The 22,697-nt window shown below is 48.0% G+C and overlaps 1 protein-coding gene across 5 annotated transcripts in view; it reads left to right on the forward strand.

Moving 5' to 3' along the window:
• The window catches only part of LOC149364928 (monocarboxylate transporter 3-like), a 32,836-nt gene extending 26,415 nt beyond the window's left edge, over positions 1-6,421 (forward strand). For all 5 annotated transcript variants that reach the window (XM_089574908.1, XM_089574909.1, XM_089574910.1 and 2 more), the window contains 2 exons: positions 2,598-3,218; positions 5,940-6,421. In XM_089574908.1, coding sequence (XP_089431034.1) covers positions 2,598-3,218; positions 5,940-6,151 — 833 coding nt within the window. In that variant the 3' untranslated portion in view covers positions 6,152-6,421. The remainder of the gene's footprint in view (positions 1-2,597; positions 3,219-5,939) is intronic.
• Positions 6,422-22,697: the final 16,276 nt, after the last annotated feature.

Raw genomic sequence — 22,697 nt, forward strand, 5'->3', positions numbered from 1 at the left:
CCCAAGCCCATTTCTTTCTCTTGATTTCGACTAAGATGTCATTAATCCACGTTTGTTTCCTCACCCACTCTACCCACTTAACGTTACGCCTATCATTGTTCTTTCCATAGCTCGCTGAGTTGTATTTACCTTAAGCTGAAGCCTTTTTGTTAGCCTCCACGTTTCTGCCCCATAAGCTCCTCCTCTCTTTCGTATTGAACCGTTTAGGGTCTCGATCCTTTCACAAGCTCACCGGGCCTTCCCGCCATTTCATGGCAGTTGCGCGACGCTTAAAAGGAGACCGTCACCATGGCAACCCTACACTTCGTTTAGCAAGAAGTCCTCAGTGTAGTGGAAGGAACGTCTCCAATGTTGGTTGCAGTGCACGTGAGAACAGCTTGCTTTCAGAAGCCGTCGACCCGAAGTCGTAGCTTCGTTCGTAGCTTCTGCTGCACGGCGAACAAGCTGCGAAACGGTGTATAGGCAGAACCATGCTCGCTCTAAGCGGACGATTGCCTAAGGCTGTCCTTTATTTTTTTTTTTCGTACACTTAGCGATGCACCGCGCCCTTTTAGCCGACCACTCTTTTTGAAGGTACAAGCGAACAAAGCGGAAATAAGACATTAGTTTACGTTTACCAATACCGACCGTCCTCCCTTATTACTAGACTGTCGATCTGCGTTTTTGGAGGGACTGCGCTGTCACGATCGCTGCCGACCATCGACGGTATTATGTAGCCAGCAAGTAAAGTTCCCAGGATATTTTCTTGTTTATTTGTACTGCTACAGACACGCTAGAAGTCGCGACTAGTCTTCTCGTGTATTAAGAACAAGGTGGAAAAATCTAGCATTTAGGGCAGCTTGACTAAATGTACGTGGCTTTTAGCAACATTGTGTTGTTGCGCGTGGGAGCTTTTTAATTGCGGGAATTTCGCGCCATAAAATCAGTTGGTATTCAGCGCACGTCCTTGTAATTTTGTGTTCCTTTCTTTCCGCCTAGTTTCTCGTTCCTGGCCTTACCTAACAACCTGATGCACCAACATGTCCAAACCACTCCTTTACGAAGTTGCACCCTTTTATTTTCAGCCCTGACCATCGGTTTTAGCAACCAACCGCGTCGGTTCGAAATCAGTTTCGAATATCGAAAACGATTGTGAATATTGCTACGAGGGAGACGAAGCTGGCAGTGGCGCGGGACGGAGCACTCGCGCTAGGCCAGCGGCCATTAAATCATCTCTTGTTCATGGTTTATCACGCCTCATTCTTCGGCTGGCCGCCACGTTACATTTGGTGTGAGGTGCTGGGGTCCCTTCATCGCCATCCTGGTCCCGGAGCTTCGGTGTCCTGCGCCTGCAGTGGACGTCGGCGGTGAGTACCCGGTCCGCGCCGCCCGGCCGTGCCCCAGCCCGCCGGACATGAACCGACCTCGCCGCTCACCCCAGCCCCGTCCCCCGCCCGGACCACAAGACACGACGACCGAAGACCCCACCGACCCGAGACCCGACCGACACGAGACCCGACCGACCCAAGACCCAAGACTCACACGTGAAGACACCGCCCCCCTGCCCCTGCCGTCCGGTGCGTCCACGGGCCTCGGCCGTCAGCTCCTGGCATCCTCCGGCCCGGATGCTTCGTGGACCGGTACTCATCCTTCGATCATCTCATCCACTGTGGTGGCCAGCACTCCATCACCTTGCCACTTCTTTTCTGCAATGAACACCATCGCTGAATCACGCATCCCTTAGTCCACGTCTTCCTCAGTTTACGATCGGGACGATCGCTCGGGGGCCCCGGGGTAATGTAACGTGGCGGCCAGCCGAAGAATGAGGCGTGATCACGGTGTAAGAATACATTCTTACACCGTGGGCGTGATGAACCATGAACAAGAGATGATTTAATGGCCACTGGCCTAGCGCGAGCGCTCCGTACCGCGCCACTGCCAGCTTCGTCTTCCTCGTATCAATATAACACCAGTCCTGTTGTGGTTGTGTATCTCTTGTGTCCCCGTTTTTTTTTTTTGCGCTGCTATTACCTTCTTTAAAATGTGAATATAAAGTCGTGCGCATAGATGGAAGTCTAGATGCGCCCTTTCTGCCTGCATTTTTTTTTCTAGGATTATTCACGTTCAGAGTCCTTAGCTTGTTAGGTTTAGTTTTTTTTCTTTTTCAGCAGCGGGACGAAACATGTAATGAACCGTAAGTCATGCGTAACATAACTGATTTCCATGCATTTCTTTCAGTTCTTATGACCCTCAATGTCGGTGGCTATTTTGAAATGCCAGACATCGATACCTTCGTCGTTACGTTTCTTTACACCATCGGTGAGAGAGACTGTCTGAATCACACGATGTTGCTTCCATCGACAAACAAGTGCGAGTTTATGGTGAAATTTTAAAACACGCGCGAATCCACTCAGGCTAACCTCAGGAGCAGCCCTCCGTAGCGCCTCCATATAGGATCAATTGAATCGCCCCCTCTAGGTCGTGGGATTCGGCAGTACGAAAACTAAAACTGACATGCGTTTCTAGAGTGGTGTGCGCAGACCTCTGGGAAGGCTCCTGTCCACAAAGTCACTGCTCGACCTTGCCTGACAAGGAATGCATGCGTTGGTGTGCTGCAGGCGAAAGGAGGACCTCGCTGCGACAGCCCTCAGCCGCGCAGATCTCCAGGTCCGCAGTCATTGACGACTGGACGGGGAGCGTCAACTCCTTCGGTGCCCTGGACTTTGGCGCACCGTCGCAGAATAAAGAGGAACGTCCGGAGAAGACACTCAAAGAAACGATGCGGCAGTTCCTGACGGTGTCCTTCCTGGTAGACGCCGTGTCCTTCACCATCGTGGTCTTCGGCATGGGGACCTTCATCCTGCTGTCTGTGGACCTCGGCAAAGACCGGGGCATTTTGCCTTCAGACGCGGTGTATCTCTTGCACGCGTTCTCAGCTGGAGACATTACCTTCAGAGCCCTGTGCGGTTTCGTGATTGATTCCGGACTGCTGTCCCTGGAGGCCGTGATGGTGCTAGGTTACCTCATGCAGGCTTTCGCCTTCGAATTCCTCGTCTGGGCTGGAACGTTTCCCATGATGCTATTAGGCTCTGTCCTCATCGGAGTCAGCAATGGGTCCCGCATCTCCTTGCAAGCGCCATCCCTTATAAAGGACTTCGGAGTCGAATCTCTGCCTGTAATGATGGGCGGCATGGTTTTCTGCATTGGTGCCGGGTCCCTGCTTCGGCCCGCGCTCATAGGTAAGAGCTGACATCTGGTAAGGACAAGCTTACACGGTATTAAAGAATCCATAACACCCAAATGTAAAGTAAGTCGAAGAGGATGTGGAGGAGGCGTACTTTAGTGTTTACTGGAGATGTTTGCCTGGTAGTCAACGTGGCAGACTACTCCAGATAAAGGTGAAAAAGAGGAAACCAGAACACATATACACAAAATACTCGCGCACTCAGGAAACGCATAGGTTATTCAAAGGGTTTCGCATCAGACCCACACCCTTAAAGGTACACTGAGGGCAACGCTGCCATTTTTTTTATTTAGTAAAATCCGATAGTTCGGCATTTCGTGGCTTTGCGGTCGCTTGTCCCGCAGTGAAAGGTGCATTTATTTCTAAGAGATTTAAAACTTTTTTCCCGCCGCTAGGATCCAAACTCGGGACACTCCAATGACGAAATAGGAGAAAAGTGACGTAAAGTGACGGAAACAGACTCTCCGTGATTCCTGACGGCGAACGCTGCTCTGCCTCCTAGCAGAAGCCAGAATGAAAGTGCTGCCGACCGGACGTTGGCCTCTTTTAGCCGTTGTCGCTTCGTTTACGCTTGCAGCAATGTTACTTTGGACGTTCGCTGGCTACACTGCTCAACGAAGGGCGAAATCGCGTGATACAACACCAGGGAAAATGGGGAATGCGCCGACCACATCTGAACGACACAGGTCGCTCGTCGGCGTCTCTTCGCGCGTCGCCGCCGGGAGTGGTGGGCAAGGAAGGACAATCAGCCATCGAAGGCCCTATTGACTCCAGTGCTACATAGCGCCGCACAGGCAGATGTCATAAATCCCTCGGGCCGCGACATGAGCAAATATGGAAACCGTATACCGGGTCTAAAATCTAGGGTTTCGGGAGGTAAACTCTGCGAACAGAGCTGCTGCTGAGTTTTGTGACGGTCTATCCGCGCATTTTCCATTCGCGACTCCGCCCGTGTTCATCAAACGTGCGCTGGCAGTCCGTGCAACGTGAAGTCTAAAAACTCATAGCAGTCGCTTATACTTCATATTGTTTCGTTAGTTAAAGGTGTACAAATGCTAGAGACAAAGTCATCATCAACTCGCATCCTTTATTAGTGTCGCGTGCTCTCCTCTGGTTACAATTTGGCCGTGTAGTCTCCATTATCAAGCCGTACGTGCTACCACGCAATGGTAGCCGCAGATGTTTATATTTTTCTTTTTCATCCTAAGACAGGAACAAGCGAACCTCATGGTCAGGGTACATATAAAACCGTATGTCGCTAACGAGCAAACGTTACTGCCCTGTGAGCGCACATGTTATATCTTAAAACGTTTGGTTTGGTTTTATTGGGGTTTAATGTCCCAAAGCGACTCAGGCTATGAGGGACGCCGTAGTGAAGTGGTCCGGAAATTTGGACCATCTGGGGTTCTTTAACGTGCACCGACATTGCACAGTACACAGGCCTCTATAGAATTTCGCCTCCATCGAAATTCGGCCGCCGCGGCCGGGATCGAACCCGCGTCTTTCGGGTCAGCAGCCGAGCGCCTATCTTAAAACGTGGATTTTATTAAGTAGACTAATTAAGAGAAGCAACATCCCCAATTATGTATTTAATTTGTTCGTGCATTCCTTGCTGTACGTTCGGCCAACGCTACCGTCGGTCCTGCTACTCGGACCAACGGTAGCGTACAAATTTTACGTTGCTGTTTGCCTTCCACACTTACGTAGGAATACTTTGATGTCGCAATATGCAGTCATGGACAAAAGTTAGAGGGTGCGGATTCGCGGAAAAAATGATTTTCTACTGTGTCTCGCTTTTGCTGTGTCTCGCTGGCCAGTGAGCTGGTATTTATTCCAGCGGATGGAACACGCATGTGTCCTGGTGAGGCTGTGCTTTTTATTGACGGCTATTGTGTGACGGCTATTGTGTGTAATTTTTTTCTTCCGCGTGTCGCAATTTGCAAACTTTTTCTCATATCTGTTCCTTTGGGCGTTAGGAAAACAACCACAGTGGCGAGAAGCACAGATGTATTGGTGACTCGCAGTTCCGTAGAAGAGTACATCAGCTCTCTTTGCAATCAAGGACTGCCACAACTATAAGAGGCGTTATTTTGTCGCGCAAAGCATCTGAGATGCGCCCAAATTTCTAAGGTCTGCTGCAGCCACTTGGCAGCACAGGAACTGATCAGAGGAGGAGGAGGATAATCTTTATTTCCGCCGACAAATGTTGCAGACGGTGTGCGGTTATAGCCCCATCAAGTGGCCATGAGCTCGTGGCGTTCGGCTACTTCTGTGGCGCTTCGCGTTTTAAGTTTGTCATGAGGATATTCTCCGCGGAAACAGGAAATAGCTCATGCGCAGTTCATGCGAAATCATGCAATTTATTTTAGTGCTCAGCGCTGTGCCATCTTGTCGGCCCTGTAGCCACGTACTGAGCCAACACACACTGAAAGCTTGTTGATAACCTGAATAACCTATAGTATTTTTCTTTATTTGTGTTCAGCCATTATAGAATATAGAAGCTAGTCATGCGTACGTCTTCAACTCAGGTTACGGAGCAGTGGAAAATAAGCTGCGTCGAACCCAGAAGAACAACCATTCTTGCCTTACAAGCTTTACCTCGCAACTGCGGCGCCCTCTTCTGATGATCAGCTGGGCTTTTTGCCGCTTCTTTGACGCTGTGGAATAATCTAGGGCGCGTTGTTGGCGATATTAATTTTTTTTACTTTCACCTTAGGTCACTATCGAGATCATCACGGATCATACAGTGGGCTTCTTCACATTGTGGCTGTCATCAACGTTGTGATGGTCGGCGTCTGGACAGTGAAACTGATTTTCAGCCGACGGAAAGCTTCAAAGGCTAAAGCTGACTTCGCGAGTGAAGAAAACAAGCGTCCTTTGTCCGTTTCTCCTGACAGCGGGAAAACCGAAGACAACTGCGAAGTCTGATAATGGCAGACGTTAGTGTAAAACGCAACGCACAGAAATTCAGAACAGCCCTGTTTATCTCCTCCACTCAAACTCTAGAGTCCTGTGAGAAGATCAGTTGTGTTTGTGCGTGTTCGTCTGGTGTTCGTGCGTGCAGTGTTCCGGAGTTGCTCAATCATAATTCTGTACCTGGATCCGGCGCTGCCCTCCGACTGTGCGTGTGATCAACTTTGTTTACAGAGAAAGACTCAGTGAATAAACGATATAAATAAAATGCGGCCTTCTGCGAAAGCACTGGCCTGAGGGGGTTACTTTTGCCTTATGCACTGCATATGTGAGGCAGTGATGTTTCATTGTGGGAATTTTACCTCAGAGAACTCGAGGTGTAATTTGGCAAATAGAGACTTTTTACGGGGCTTTCGACAATTTTAGGAATAGAAATTATTTAACAGTTTCCAAAATGCTGGATTTTTCTTGCTTCATGGGGAAATTTGGCCTCAAATAAGAATTTTTGTGTTTAATTGAGGGAATTTTCGGTTAAGGTGTGGAGTATCATTGATGTCAGTTGTAGGGCGCAGAAAGACCAGCTGACCCGGCACCGACGTTTTCGATCAAGGTATCGGAAGTGTCCCTCGCTCGGCACAGTGCGTTTTCCTGTTGAGGTTAGGACAACGTTTTGTCAGAAGCGGGCCGGGCCTTCGTTAAATGTTATCTATTCCCAAATTCCTCGTTCAGCCGCTTATGCGCCATTAAACCCAACACAACACAACACAACACAACACAAATTCCTCGTTCAACACGTCTTACACACTGTCAAGACTACCACATGATATACCATTCCCACTACTCGCATGCGCCGACGTTACGTGGTCCCCGAAGCCGAAAGTGTTGCCCCGCTCTCACTGTATTGCCTGCGCCTAAAACTACACTGCAAGATCCATCACACTGGTGTCTTATCTTCTAGCATACCCGTTAAACGCCTCCCTACAATTGGTGGAGGCGCGTGGTGGTATCGCCTGGCATGATGTACTCGGGAGGCAGCATATGCCTCCGGAGTTCTAGGGTGGTTGAGGACGTATCTCTCAGCGTAGCTTAGGCGTAGCTAACCCAACTTCCCAACTTCACCCAACTTCACGCAGCGGGACAACTTCCTCGTCTTTAGAGACTACGGGTGTCGGCGCATGCCAGTAGCGGAAGCAGCGATGGTTGGCAATGCTACAGATTTCAGATCGCACATTCTAAAGAACTCTCACCACGGGCCGGCCCAAGTCACCTTTATGGTTGAGGTCTACCGGGTGAACATTCTCTTTGGACAGCAGTTGAGGTGCGGTGTTTTCGTATACGACATTGGGTCATCGAGTGGACGCACTAAAGAAATAGAAAGGAACGTGCTACGGCTGTTCCAGTCGCTTCTTCACCGCTTTGAGACGATGGAACGTCAATGTGTTTACGAACTACCCCAAGGAATTGAAAGCTATAAATGAGTTGAGTTGGATTTAATTCTTTCTGTACTATTAGGCCAACTGTAGACGCAATATCCTACTAGGACTGACAGGGTGTATGGCTTACAAGGGTATGGAAAAAAAAGGTGCTCGTTATGACATACAGGACATATAGTGTGTCATACGAGCACCTCTTTTCACTTTACTTGTATGCTTAATAGTTTAAGGAGGACCTCGAATCGCAGCCTTGATGTCATAGGTAGCTCAAGAGAGTTCTCGCACAGCTTCCGCCCTCCCCGTTCGACCACGTATTTACGCGGCACTCGGGGTATTACAGGGCGCACTACGTCCGCCACTATGGACGAGTGTAGCGCTGGCGAACTCTCTGAAGGTTCGGTTACGTACGCTGCACATAAATACCCCCGAAAGCAGAAGATCGGACAGCTGTCGCCGTAGCTCAATTATTACAACACCGGACGCGAAGTTCGCAGCTCGTGGGTTCGTATCCCACCGGTTGCATGTGGTTGTTTTTTTCTTCTGCTTTTAATAACCTCCCGTTGATGAAAACTACAAATTAAAAAAAAACATGCCCTGTGCTCCTTGGTTTCGGTGGCTCTTGGCTTCAGCATGTATCATATATGGCTGATGTCTCTGTTCTGACAGACATACCAAGAGTTAGGAGTTGAGTATGTACTAGAGCCTTGCAAAAGCTCGGGCCGGCCCTAAAGCTGGGCCCGCAGCCCGGGCCGGCCCGGAAAATCTGCTGTTTCTTCGGGCCTGGGCCGGGCTTGAAGTTGCGGGTCTGGACTGGGCCCAGGTATGAGCGACCTTGGACGAACTCGTTACAGGGCTGGCACTACAGAGGAGGGGGAATACATCTGCGTGGAGTCGCATTGTAGAAACAACGGCTGCTGGGAAAGAGGGGTCTGGACCCTTAAAGCCTGCCTTTGCAAAACACTCGGAAGAAGCTGCCTAGATCTCTAGAGCCTCCGGGCACTTCTCACAGACGCCGAGGCGGTTCCGTCCCCTCTCAAATGTCTACTCAGATGCGGGAGAGCTAGCGCCTCTAACACCAGCTCATTTCCTTGTCGGTCGTCGGGTCACAGCTTTGCCGTCCACACCTCCAACCACTTCGACGGAGTCAAGTTAACGCCTGGAACACTAAAAAGAAAATTCGAGCACCCCATCGCACTCGTGGATTCTTTTTTTGGAAACGCTGGAGCTGCATTTATCGATCAGAACTGAGGCCCGCGCACTTGAAGAGACCCATCCAGCAGGGGAAAGCACAGAAAGGAGACATTTCCTCTCGGCGACGAACGGACGCCCTGCCAAATGTGACCGATAGGAAGAGACGAGCAGATCTTCCCAGGCAGGGAGCTTTGCCGACAAGTGCAGGCCCTTTTTTCCTCTCGAACTTCAATGCTGGGATGTCCCACATACATAGCACAAGGAGCTGAAGCTCATTGCGGGGAGATGTAGTGGAATATAGAGGATGGCCTGGGGGGGAGCGAAAGGAAAGCCGGAAAAGGAGAGGTGAAACGGGATAAACGGGCCTACCACGCTGTAGAAAACGAGGCGAAAACACAAAACCCGGCTATCACTGCGAACGTTCAATAAAAACACACTTCTTTGCCGCTTCCTTCACCGGGTTCAATTCGAAGCCAACGCACTATTGCGAGCGAAATTTCACAATGGCCTTCACCGCCCGGCGCACACACTTGCTGGCCGGTGGCTGCGTGATGCCGACGGTCTTCTGGTTCTTCTTAGGGCGAAAAGTTTCGAAAATTCGCAGTGCGTCGTCAATATCTGACTGCGCACCTGAATGATGGCGTCACCTGCGGCTAGTCTCCAGATCATACCGGTTAGACATGAGCGGTTTTATATATTCCATTTATTTTCCATAAGCGATGGCGGAGGCGAGGCAAAAAGCTGCGATAGCAGCTTGACAAGTCCTCGTCCCCTACAAAGCAGCAGCAGTATACGCCGACAACCCGACACATCTTACATCGAAGAATCAAAACAGAAAAAAAAGATTAGAGAAACAAAACAGATATATATGATAAAGTATAGAATGTACTGCTCGTACAATAAAAAAAGACAGGTTAAGGGCTCTATGTCACAGAAAAGCCGATGACGGCGTCTGTGTGGCGGAAACGTGGCCTCCGCGATTGAAACGCGGCGGATGCGCGGCGGCCACGGAAAGATGGCAGTTACAAGAGGCTCCCATAGATGGCGCCAGCCACACCAGCGGCACACGAATTTCGAGTCAAACACGCTACCGCGACTCCACGCTGGAACGTTCCTACGGCTTGGTTACTGCGGAGCTTAGTGTCCCCCCAACATTTTCATTACGAGTTTCACCTCTGATAAGATCCAAGTTCTCTGCTCCACTACGGTGAAAGTCTCTTATATGCCTCGTGTACTAATCCGGGGCCTCATCGCCAGGGTGTCGAACCGGAATCGAACCCGAACCCGAAACCGGAACCGAACCCGAATTTTCGCCCGGAACCGGAACTGAACCGAACCCATATTTTTTTCGCCATCTCGGAACTGAACCCGAACCGGAACGATTCAAAGGAACCGTTCCGAACCGGTTCGGGACCCTGTTCAGCCCCACTTTTTTTTACATCCCGGCATACTTCTTGTTTTCGGACAAAATGAGATGATTTAGCGCATAGATTTACCCACCCGCAGCTGTCTGCTTTGGGAAGTGTGAAGATGGTACCCAGTATATGCGACAGCAAACTTACAGGAAGTCTGGTGCCTGGGAAGAAGCCTAATGGACGCTTCTGTAATGTACTACCGCCAATTATAAAGACTTATACGTCAGGTTTATGTGAAATCTTGAGTTATTGCTCCTCCCCTTTTACATATTTGCGTAAATCTTCAATCAAATTGTTAGACCTCCTCTAACTCAACAAAGTACCATAGACATCAAATTTTTGCTTGCGTGCTTTCTTCTTTCAAACGACGCGTTAGACAATGGTGTACATGGAGCACCGCGTACTGGTATTCACCAACACAGAATAAATAATTTATATTTGAATTTCTTCTTGACCCTGTTTCGGTTTCACCAACATAACGATGGCTGTGACGTGTAGTGGAAATTAGGTCGCACGAAGTGCAATAAAACCACAATATAACTGCTCATACATCGTTGGTTTTAATTATAGGTCTTGAAGCCGGCTGATTTAAGTGCTATAGTGATTAAAAACAACGTATCAGCGTTTGTATTAGTTTTTCTGTGCCTCACGTGACCTAATATTGAACTCACGTCACAGCCATCATTCGGTTGATGAAACCAAAACAGCATGGGAGAAAAAAATTATTTTCTAAATTATTTAGTGGCAGTGGGCGAATACCACACGGTGATCCATGTATTCTAATATTCTATGGCATCATATAAAAAGAGAAAACACGCAATAAAACTGAGTGTCTATAGTCATTTAATCACCTATTGAGAATGCCTTCCTTTTCTTTGCGTCCTTCCCCACAAATAGATTAAATATTAGCGCGAGGAATAAACAACGTTCTGATGGTGGTTTTTGAGGAAAGGAAATGGCGCAGTAACTGTCTCACTTCTTGATGGACACCTGAACAGCCCCCTAAGAGGGGGAGGAGGGTGGGAGTAAAAGAAAAAAATAGAAAGGGGCGCACTAGGGGAGGGCTCTGGAATAATTTCTACCAGCTGGGGATCCTTAAAGGGCAACTGCATAGGTTTTATAAATCGACGAGCTTAAAAGGGTCGAATGTGTGAAACTTCCAGGTAAAGTATATTGTCACAATATTGTCACGAAACTGGCTCAAATAACCGGAGTCATAAGTCGGCTCAGATACGTCATTCCAAGAACAGTAAAGTTACTCCTCTACAATTCACTTTTCTACTCCTATTTAAACTACTGCCATCTAGTGTGGGGCACAGCTACGGTTAGCTGTCTTCAGCGTATCTACATTTTTCAGAAAAAGTTCCTTCGTCATGTTTACAATGTCCCCTGGGACTCGCCAAGCAAAGATCTCTTTCTACAAAGTGGTGTGCTAAAAATACACAACTTGTATAAATATCGCTTGAGTGTCCGGTTTAAATTCGAAACACGTAGAAACGTAAACCACATACGTAAACTAGCTGAACTGCATACCCGAGATGCAAGCTACACAACAAGGCATGCGGAGACGTGGATAGTCCCGACCCCACGGTTAAACTCGGGTAGAGAACGCCTGCAGTTCACTCTTCCGTCCCTGCTAAACGCGTATATACATAATAATTTTGACCTTTTCAGTTCGTCAAACAGGTCTTTGCGTGCTTTGTATGCTAGCATGTAGGATTTTGTGTTGTTTTGTGTTTTTTTTTCTCTCCTTTGCTTTCATTACCTGTGTCTACCCAATGTGAATATTGTGCCAATATTGTATAATGTTCTTTCGTTTTCTCTTGTATTGTATACTTGTTATCACCTTCTGTATTAAAAGTCTTGCTGTCAAGCTGCTGCCAAGCGAAAGGGGGCTGCGGCTTAGTCAAGCTGTTTCTCAGCTTTTTCTGCGCCTCCGCTGTCTGTATGTTTACAAGGCAGAAATAAAGAATTTGAATTTGAATTTGAAAGTCCTTTTGGCCTAGCGTTTCAAACGGTGACGTAATCACCAATTAAAATTGCGACGGCCTTCAAGCTTTTCCGCAGCGCACAACGCTAAGTGGGGGACGCATGATGACGTCATCGAAGGTATCGGGACATTTGGAACGCATAAACGTCTGTTTTGAAGGAAAAAACCAATGCCACCGAAGGCACAGCCCACCGAACGTTGTTCGGCAGCATCGAACGAGGCACGGCAGGACGTAGCTGACGGCAGCGGTAATTTGAAATCATACCTTCCATGACGTCACACTGAACTTCCCCGTACTCCTGCGTTGCTTTGAGGAGAATTGCAAAATTTAATCATCGATTACGTCACTATTTTAAATGGTAGTGCAAAAAACTTAGCATGCTTTACCTACAGCCTATATAGATTTGAATCCTTGAGTATCACGAAATTCTCAAAAAGTGGCGCAGTTGTCCTTTCACGTGCACTGACATCGCGCAGCACACGATGCCTTTTGCGTTTCGCCTTCATCGAAACGTGGCCCCCGGGGCCGGGTTCGAACCCGGGTACACCGAATAAATAACCGAGCGCCCTAACCACTGAGCCATCGCAAAGGCTAGTGCAACATTTACTTTTGTAGGCGCTCGTTGTCTCAGACAGCAGGTTCTAAATAAAACCCCTCATGATGGGTCTGTAGGGCAATAAAGAAAAAAAAATGGCTCAATGGCTGTGGAGCGCGGCTGCTGATTCCAAAAATACAAAAACCAGCGTGCTCTGTTGCACGTCGAAAATCCCCAGCTGGTCTCCGTTAATCTGGAGCCCTCCACTACACCGTCTATCCTATAGCCACAATGTCTATTCGACACGTTAAACCCGAGATTTTATTACTAGTATTACGAAGAGAAGGATGTATAAATTGTTTCAGCTTCTTCTTTTTTTTTTAGAATCAGCATATTCTTGTCTGCGCGCGACGGAAATAAGCAACGAAAGGTGGGTTCTTGGCAACGGTGGAGATGTACAGTCGTGAGCAGCCTTGTCTAGAGCGCTCGGGCGGTGCACTTCCTTGCAAACAAATCCAGATTTTGTGGCAGCCTCTAGGGTCCAGCTGCAACGCTTGCACGGAAGGAGCGCCAGATAGCCTCTTAAACAAAGCAGGCACGAAAACTTTGCCCTGTAAGGAGGGGCTGCTCTCTAATTTCGGTTTTTGTTACCAAGTGCGCACTGCTCAAGCGCTCTAGACAAGGCTGCTCACGACTGTACTAGTAAGAAAGAAATTAAATACCGATTACACAAAAGGGCAATGTGGAAATACCCGTGCTCGCTGGCATGCGATAGTGATTACGCTCAGAAAGATGCTACTGCGATGAAATGTAAGTGCGATGAAGTGATTTCGTTATGCCGATTCGCTGAAATCGTTCTGCTTCTAAGAAAAAATTGCTGCCAGTCGCCAGCGCTCGGCTCCATCCGCTGTTCTCGCACTGTTCGATCTTGAATTCTCTGTCTGGCGACTTATATCTACTTCTCGCAGTCATACTTCCGGTTCTTAGTGTCTGACACGATAGGCTTATGATTGTTGGCGTTTTTTTCATAGAACGCTTGGGCGACTGATTACGTTGAGTCTTCACAACAATCTGCCTCGGCTATTCGGGTACAGGTGGGTGATGCGTGTTGGGGAGATGGGTGAAAGTTTTTGAAGATGCATTTTACCAGTAAATGGCGGGGTATGAGCCTACCGGAGTGATCATTAAGGATGGACGCTGCACGCATGCACCCCCCCCCACCCCGCCCCAACACACACACACACACACACACACACACACACACACACACACACACACACACACACACACACACACACACACACACACACACACACACACACACACACACACACACACACACACACACACACGCGCGCGCGCGCGCGCGCACACACGCACACACGCACGCACGCACGCACGCACACACACACACACACACACACACACACACACACACAGCGCGGTTATATTCTGTTTAAGAATAAAACTGTTTAAGAATAAATCCTAAAAAATCAAAAGCCATTCTGTTTGCTTCAAAAAACAAACCAGTAAGTTTGATTGGCGGGCTCCGCTTGGGCAGCTCTACAATCGATATAGTCAAAGAGCACAAGGTTTTAGGAGTGGTACTATCGCACCGTATGACTTGGGATGCGCATATACAGCAACTGGTGAAAAAACTCTCTTCCGCTGTTGGCTTAATACGTCGATCTCGAGATATTTTTCCAACTAACATTAAACTTCAAGTTTTTCACTCCGTCTTTCGGTCCCACATTAACTACTGCACGTTAATTTGGGCCACAACTACTAAAAAAAACATAACTATACTACATAGGCTCGAAAAGAAAGCTGTTCGTTGCATTGCTAATGTTTCATACTTTCACCACACTCATGACCTCTTTACTCAGTTCAAGTTGGTCAGTATACAACAGATTTACGATTACCGTCTACTATACCTGCTGTACTTCTCAAGTGTATCTTACCAGCAGTTCCTGAAGGAGCTGTGTACTCTTACTTTGCAAACTCTCACATATCGAACCAGAGCGTCTGAGGAATGGTTTGTACCGCGGCCACGCACTAATTATCTTCTGCAAACATTAACGTACAACGTACCATTTCTATTAAACAAGATTAAAACACAATTTTCTGGTTCCATTGCCCTAACGCGCACCGCATTGCGCAGCATGTTTGTTTCTGGGCAATTTTCTAAGACTGTTTTATGATTTTGAGTGGTAATTGTGAAATTGGGCATACAGAGTGAGTGTGTGTGTTTGCCTTCTCATCGGGATCTCATGTGTAAAACGCTTTATGGTACTAATTTTTATTCGTTTGTTGCGTAGTTTTATTGTAGGGCACATTGTTCTTTTGTGGCGTAGTTAAGTTGATGAATGAAGTCCGTGTATTCCATTACAATATTCACTTGCATTTTAACTATTGTACTCAGTAAGTAAGACAATGTATGTATTCTGTTGCACATTTCATTTGTATTTGAATTATTGAAGTGTATATGAAGTCGCTGCTGCCAAAATGGTTCCCTGACCTAGTCAAGCTGTCCTCACAGCTTTTTGTCACGGAAGCCATCAACATTGTATCAATGTTGAAAATAAATTTTTGATTTGATTTGATTTGATTTGAAAGCAGGCTATACTGCTAACGCAGTAAAAAGAACTAAAAGAGTATGCATACTCTAACCTCTGACACCGACTCTGGGATTCGTACCAAGGCCGGCGCAAGAGAAAACTCTGTTTATAGATGCTTTAGGCTACTCCGCTATCTTCTAAGCTTCTTTTTATGGTTGTTGCATAGAATATTTTGAACCTCTCTGACCCTCCTCATGCCTTACTTGACCGCGTCGAATTCAGCGATCTCGGCGTAAGGCCTTGTGCCACCATAACTCCCTTTCTCCGCCCGCACATGAAAATTCCAGACGGTACACACGTCAAGAAAGGGGAACCAGTCAGGAAGTTGAACTTGCGCAGCATATTCCTCCTGCGCTGTTGTGCACTGTTGTCTGAACAGTGACCTCGTAGAACGCGGCGGTTCTGCGTGTTCATTCATCTTGCGGGTTTTCCACACGCTAAACAGTCCTATGAAAAAATGAACAGCGGCGCAACAAGGACACTAACAACAAAGGGACACCACATGCGCATGTGGTGTCCCCTTTCTTGTTAGTGTCCTTGTTGCGCCGCCGTTCATTTCATCATGCACCAACTCGCCCCTCAGGCCATTCTTCTGAAACAGTGCTATGAACACGAAGAGTTCGCACGGAATCCCGGAGTTTTTCATCGCAGACTAAATGTTATAATAAAATGTATGATATCAATGGGTTTTTTAAGAGAATGCTTAAGTATGTCCCAAAAGAACGCAGCATCGAGACAAGAGTATTATTTTATTGCTGAAATGGTTTCTCGTTGCTCGCACAGGTAGATATGCACTGACCATGGCTCAAACGTCCCTTTGGCGCGAAAGTATGTACGCCCTAACATGTAAGGTCCTTGTCTGAAGCGTGAAAAAGGTTTTTTTGGTCGTCTGAATCTACAGTCCAGCCCACTTAATGTTCCGTGCTCCGTGCGTTATATCTGATGTTCGTAGCAACTGGATTCTTCGTACAACAACCAAATATACTAAGGCCGCTAAATGCGGCGTTTATTTCTTATAAAACTGCGTTATGCGTGCCTACTTGTGCAAAGCAGACTGTCGCGGCTCTTTCCAGGCCATCAAGGGCGGTCATTTAATCCTCGTCGAGACCTTGTTGCCAACTATAAAATTTCGGGGCGGGGTATAACTAATCATGGATGAAGTGTGCATGGCAACTTGTGACAGGTCGGCTACATAAATGAGACTCCTGGCAGTAGGTAGAGCTCGCACTTGGTGTTCAACGTCTCCGTCAAAGCAGGCGCTTCTGCGATTTTGTGGTCCGCAGGAACGTAGTTATCCGAGGAAACATCTGATCGGCTACGGATCAACGAAGCGTTGCCAGAAATTTGCATGCGTCTGGTCACGCGTGTTTTCGAACTTCTTCTGTCCTTCTAGAGCTGATGCAGCGGCAAAGTAACGCAGCGCTTGTGACGCAGAATGCATCCGTTGCACTGTCCGCTGTATGACAATGCCTGCACATGCATGGTAGCGGTGCAAAGGATGGAGACGAATGGGCAGGCTATGCATACCACGTGACCGGCATGGCCAGCAAGGATTTCAGAATTATGAAATTACTGCTGTTAGTTGATCCGCGACCATGGTCAGTAGCTTCGCTTTTGACGATGCCCCTTTCTCACGCGCACAGCGCTTCTTCCATTCGGGATGCTTTGCCGAGACGGCGAACGCGTAGGCAATGATTGCCCTCGTAGGCCATCGGCGCGGATTTGGCCGGCGGTTACTTACTATTTCAATAGACAGTTATAGTATATCGTTACCATGTTTATTTTACCGTTGACAGTGTTACCGGACGCCGGAATTTCCGATTAAGGCCGGTTCACACGACGGTCCGTTCGCCCGTGGCCCGCGCACTACGTGTTCATGTGTCACCATATTGAGAGGAGCGCTGTCGGCCCGCTGCCTGGTCAGCGCGCCTCTCAATGTGCTGACGCATGAACACGGGATGCGCGGGCCGCGGGCGAACGGACCGTCGTTTGAATCGGCCTTTAGCGCTGCGTACGGCAGTGCCGCCCTTTAATTCCATTTCTGGGTTGACGTGTTCTTTCCGGGGCGGTGTCGTGAAGGTTGAGAGGCGCTATTTCATCTGCTTCTTAGCGGAAGAACGACCTCTAAAACCTCGGCGTAGTTCACCGCGCCACCTCGTTCTTTATAAGCGAGTGGTGTGACCAGAGTTTTTCGCTGTATCTGACATGAATTTCCGTTGCCCTTATGCAAATTTTCACGGCAGCACTACACCCGCTCGTAATAAGCGAACGTTCGTTATATCTGCGGCCATTAAAGTGGGCTGCACTGTACATCCGCTGACTTCGCTTTAATACACTAGTATGAAGAAAATCTAGGTAAGGCTGTAGATGTATGGGTAGAGGAAGTAATGACCGATCGCAAAATTTGTCATCTGCCTTGTGGAGAGGCCGTACAGGTAAGTAAAAGCGAAGAGTGAGAAAAACGAATGAATCAGCACAAAGTTTTCTCGCGAGCACGTCCAGAAAAGACAGGCGAGCAGTTAGTCGCCTATTAAGCACAGCTGCCAGAAAGGGGTTGCTTGTAGTTTTGAAAATAAATGCCTGAAACAAGTTGGTGGACAAATGGTGCACGCCAGATTAACCACTTTTTATCACTCTATCAAGGGCGCAAAAAATTCTATTGACGCAAAGGTTGCCTTTGATAGCGCCCCAGGAAAATTCGCAAACACTCTATGTAGTCCAAGTATATCTTCTTCCTCGCACAATGCTACAGTTGCAAAAATGTTCCAGCTCAATGTCGCAACGAAGAAGTTGCGAATTTGTGTCCGTGCAAAAACAAAGCGTTCTCAACTCATCCAATCGTGTTTTTTTTATCATACTCTTTTTATCAGAAGAAAAGAGGTTGACTCATCATAATAAGCCAATGTCGTAATTTCTTACTGCACTATAGTGAGAAGCGACGATTAGCTGTGTTTTTGAACTATAGGGGCCCGGGATATATAACGTGAGTCACAAAGTCGATGTCGAATAGGTGATTTAAATAAAATATGTTTCGTAAGTTCTGTATGTTAGGGAGAGCCAGTGCTCCCACGAGGCTGTCGTTGGGCGGCGGATGGGCGGTGGAGGGATTTTCGCACATTTTCTTACCATGTAGTAAAGGAAGGCGGGGGGGGGGGGGGGGGGGGGGAAGGCGTCGGGAAGGCGTCAGTAGGTAGGTGCCGATACTTGACAGTTTAGTTTCTCAGTAGGGCGCAGGAACGTAGAGGGCGCGTGCTGCGTCAATTTTGAGGCCCCGTAAGTACACTGCGTACGAGAAAGACCCAACTAACTCAAGCTTCAAGGGAGACCTATTACTCGCGCGACGGGGCCTCCCAAACTGCTCAAGCAGACGGGTCTTGTAGATGCAAAATCCACCGGCTTTTCGCCTTACACCTCATAAGGTGGATTATGGCGTATACATAACCGATTTTCATTAATTTCGACTTCATTTCGTTTTGCGGATCTTGCCGTTAATTCGTCTTTTTGCTGCGGACAATAAATAAAATGGTTAAAGTGAGAACATCTCGCATTAAACATTTTTTTTCATGGTTAAGTAAAGCAGTAAACACGACAAAAGGAAGACGGGAGACGACACGAGCGCTGACTAACAACTGGTTATCTTATTCCGGGAAAAGTATATAAAGGCGCACGACACAGGAAACAATGCCAAAAAACAGAAGAACAAAGGTTAAAACTTAAAAACCATACTGCGCATGCACTTCACAGTCGAGTCATTACGTCTTTTTCAACGAAATTCGAAGGCTATCTTCCACAGTAGACGGCAATCCCCCATCTCCTGGACCTCACACAGTTGCCAAGAAAGCCTGACTCCTTAACTACCAAATTGATAGATGGTGAAGCAACACACTCATATACTTCCTTCCTGATCACATAGGCCTCGACCAACTCCCTACAGATGCAAACAGGGTCATGGGCGTCCGGAGGGGGGGGCAAGGGGGGGCGGCTGCACCCCCCTGGAAAATCACTCACTCGAACCGTGAGTGATGGCCGCACGCCAGGGGCGGTGGTGCGCTCAGCCAAAAGGGTAAAAGCAGCCCCGCTTCGACGCTTGGTCACATCTGCGAAATGCCGCGTCCGGGCGCGCGTCGTTCCGCCGTTTTCAAACCACGCCACCGCCAGCTCTGCTGAAGGACGACCTGTTGCAGACATGCAGCGGCACCGGCGAGCATGTGTTTCGAGCCGTCTTGAGATGGGTGTCTGTTTCTTTGATCTCTAGAGAGATAGCGACACGGAGGCAGACAGTGCACAGGGCACAGGTGGTGGTGGTGGTAGTGGTTTATTTAAAAAAAAATAAAAATAAAAAGTGAAGCAAAAGAGTGTTGCCGGCCGCGGCAATTGCTATCTAATATCTTAAGCACCCGAGCTGCAGCCGGCGGAAACGAAAGGGAAAGGGAGAGGATAGTGAGGAGAAGTATAGAGGGGAGCGACAGCGAGAAAGGACAGGGGAGAGCTTTGTACACTATTTACAAAATACAAAAGTAATCAAGTTCGCGCCGCTCGCGCGCTAAGAGGGCACAGGTCGCTCGCTAGAATCAGGATACGTTCGTACGCCGGCCACCGATGAATTCTTGAGGGGGGAAGGACAAATCAGCCGTGTCCACCCCCGCTTTGTCGGGCTGCTCAGGGGCAAGCGGGCGACGAGTTGGCGCCGCCGCCGCTCGCTGTCTCCTCCGATCCACGGGAGAGCTCAGTGCGGTAGAAGCGCCGCTTTCAGAACCTTCGGCAAAGGGGATTAGCTGCTTTTGTTCACGGCGACGCAGTCTCCAGAGGCGCCCCCACACCAGCGTTCCTTGCGTCTTCTCCGAAAACCAGCGCCTTTGGTCAACGCAGCCCGATGGCGCCTGCCTGGCTCGCCTGTCACCTCTGGCTGGGCCTCAAATCACAACAGCGCCCATGTACTGTGCGTGTCAGTGCATGGTAAAGAGACCCAGGTGGTCGACATTATCCGAAACTCTGTACTACTCCGTCCCTTATAGCCTGAGTCGTTTTGGGGCTCTGAACCCCATAAAAGCACAAAAACAAATTTTCCGACCGAATTAGTTGCGGGTGTCCCTTCCCCTCGGAAGTCGCGCGGCGTTCCTTACACCCCAAAAGTGCGCATTCGTGGATATTGTGGCAAGTAAGCCCTTGCACATGTGCGCGCCTCTGTGTTTGTGCTTCGGTGTTTTTAGTGGCGGGTTGTCAACGAAGGTGAGAACAACCAAGACAGCGGACGAGAAAACGACGAGCGGCGAGCAGTGTGTGTGCGGTTGCTCGACTGTGCGGATGCGCGAGCAAGATGGAGCGAGGTGTATGAAGCTGCGAGCGTGCATTTATCTTGTAAATAAGTTTTCGTTGTATATAGTCTTCTTTTGTTTTCAACGTACTCGTTCAACCATTTTTCCAATCAATATATATGATGACTGTGCACTGAGAGCGTGTAATGAAGCACAGAAATGAATTTATCACCCGTGTAACTACGCAATTCGCCCAGAAAAATCCGAGGCGCCTACAGTTGCTGTTCAAGGAAGACTGACTGAGTGACTGTAGTTGCGTGTTTGTGAACATATTGCGCTGTGTGCTGGTCATCAATTCGGGTGAGTCGAGAACCCGTATGCAGTAAGACTGAGCACTTCGAGTATTGATAGTATCTTTTTGCATTTTTATTAATTTTAATTGTTTCTTTGTTGATAAACTCCAATGTATCTCTACAATCCGCGCTTTAATTTGCTGCTTGTAATTTTCTTTCATGTGTGTATTTTACTTATTTTTTATTTATATATAAATAAATAAATTTACTCCGCAAATAGTGCCTTTTCGCTACGAATATACCCCCCCCCCCCCCCCCTCCGGCGCCAACAACCAATGGGCCCCCCCCTGAAAAAAATTCTGCGGACGCCCTTGAACAGGGTTACTAAACAGGACACTTGTCATATCTACTGGGGGAAGCAATCGTTGCACTCGCTGCAATGCGAAGCCAAGTTGTACGACACCGCTACTTTTTTCACCCACCTGTGATGTTCGAACAAATGCTCATTGCTTCCCCACTTAGAAAGGCAAGTCTCCTCTTTAATCACCCTGATCGAATTTGTAGGGAGATGGTAGAGGCCTTTATGATCAGGAAGGAAACAGATGAGCGTGGTGCTTCACCATCCATCAATTTTGTAGATAAAGAGTCAGGCTTCCTTGGCAACCGTGTGAGGTCCAGGAGATAGGGAAGTGCCGTCTACTACGGAATATAGTCTTTGAATTTCGTTGAAAAAGATGTCATGACTCGACTATGATGCGCATTCGCAGTATGATTTTTTAGTTTTAATTTTTGTTCTCCTGTTTTTGGGATTGTTCACTGCGTTCAGAGCCTTCATATACTTTTCTGAGAATGCAATAACCAGTTGTTAGTCAGCGTCTGTGTCGTCTCGTCTTCCTTTTGTCCTGTTTACTGCCCTGCTTAAGCGTGAACTAGCAACTAGCCCAGTTTTATGTTCTCGTAAACAAATCTTCGCATTTTTTATTTTGCATACCAATGTGCCAGCAAAAAGAAAACACAGAGAAAGGTTGGCTGAAACTCATCTGCGTTCTAATTTTTTTTGTCCTGAACCCGTTTGAACCCGTTTGAACCGGTTCGAGACGGTCCGAACCGGTTCGAACCGGAACGGAATGGTCATCTGGAGCCGAACCCGGAACTGAACCCGCAAGGCGTGAACCCGAACCCGAACCGAACCCGAAAAAATACCGGTTCGACACCCTGCTCATCGCACTGAGACAGCAAGCGTAACCTGTCGAGTTTTAACGTGCGTTCGGCGTTCGGCGTAGCCCTGCTGCGTTCGGCGTAGCCCGTTGTACGAAAACTCGTGAGTCCACGTAAAAGGAACTGACCAGTGCATAATCTTCCGGAGAAAATGAGTATGACTACAAACGAATGTAACACACCTCTGCTTCAGTGCTGTCGCGACGTCTTTGAATAGCTTCCATGGATATACAGGACATGGAATTACGCTGGCCGTTCTTGTAAATTTTTTGCTGCCACATCATGTATATGTCCGCAGGAGGGCATAAATAATAATTCCCTCGCCGCGAATACTGTTCCGCAATCAGGAGCAGCATGTAAACATCTGTACATACCAGGTGGCGCGACATGTTTGACTCGAAACTTTAACTCGAAAGAGCAGGGTGCGGCACCTACACGAACTAGCGCTGTAACGCGAGAAAGTATCACACTCAGAAAAGATTTCATAACAGAAGGAACTGTCATACGAACAGAGGAATGCACTCAATAGGACGTGGGTGGCTAAAATTTAAAAACGAAATCGTTTTCACCAGTTCTATGGAAGTCGTTTACTTTTCAGGGCCCTTGTCGACA

The sequence above is a fragment of the Amblyomma mixtum genome, chromosome 2 (genome assembly GCF_055824585.1).
Source record: "Amblyomma mixtum isolate Tamu chromosome 2, ASM5582458v1, whole genome shotgun sequence".
NCBI lineage: Eukaryota > Metazoa > Arthropoda > Arachnida > Ixodida > Ixodidae > Amblyomma > Amblyomma mixtum.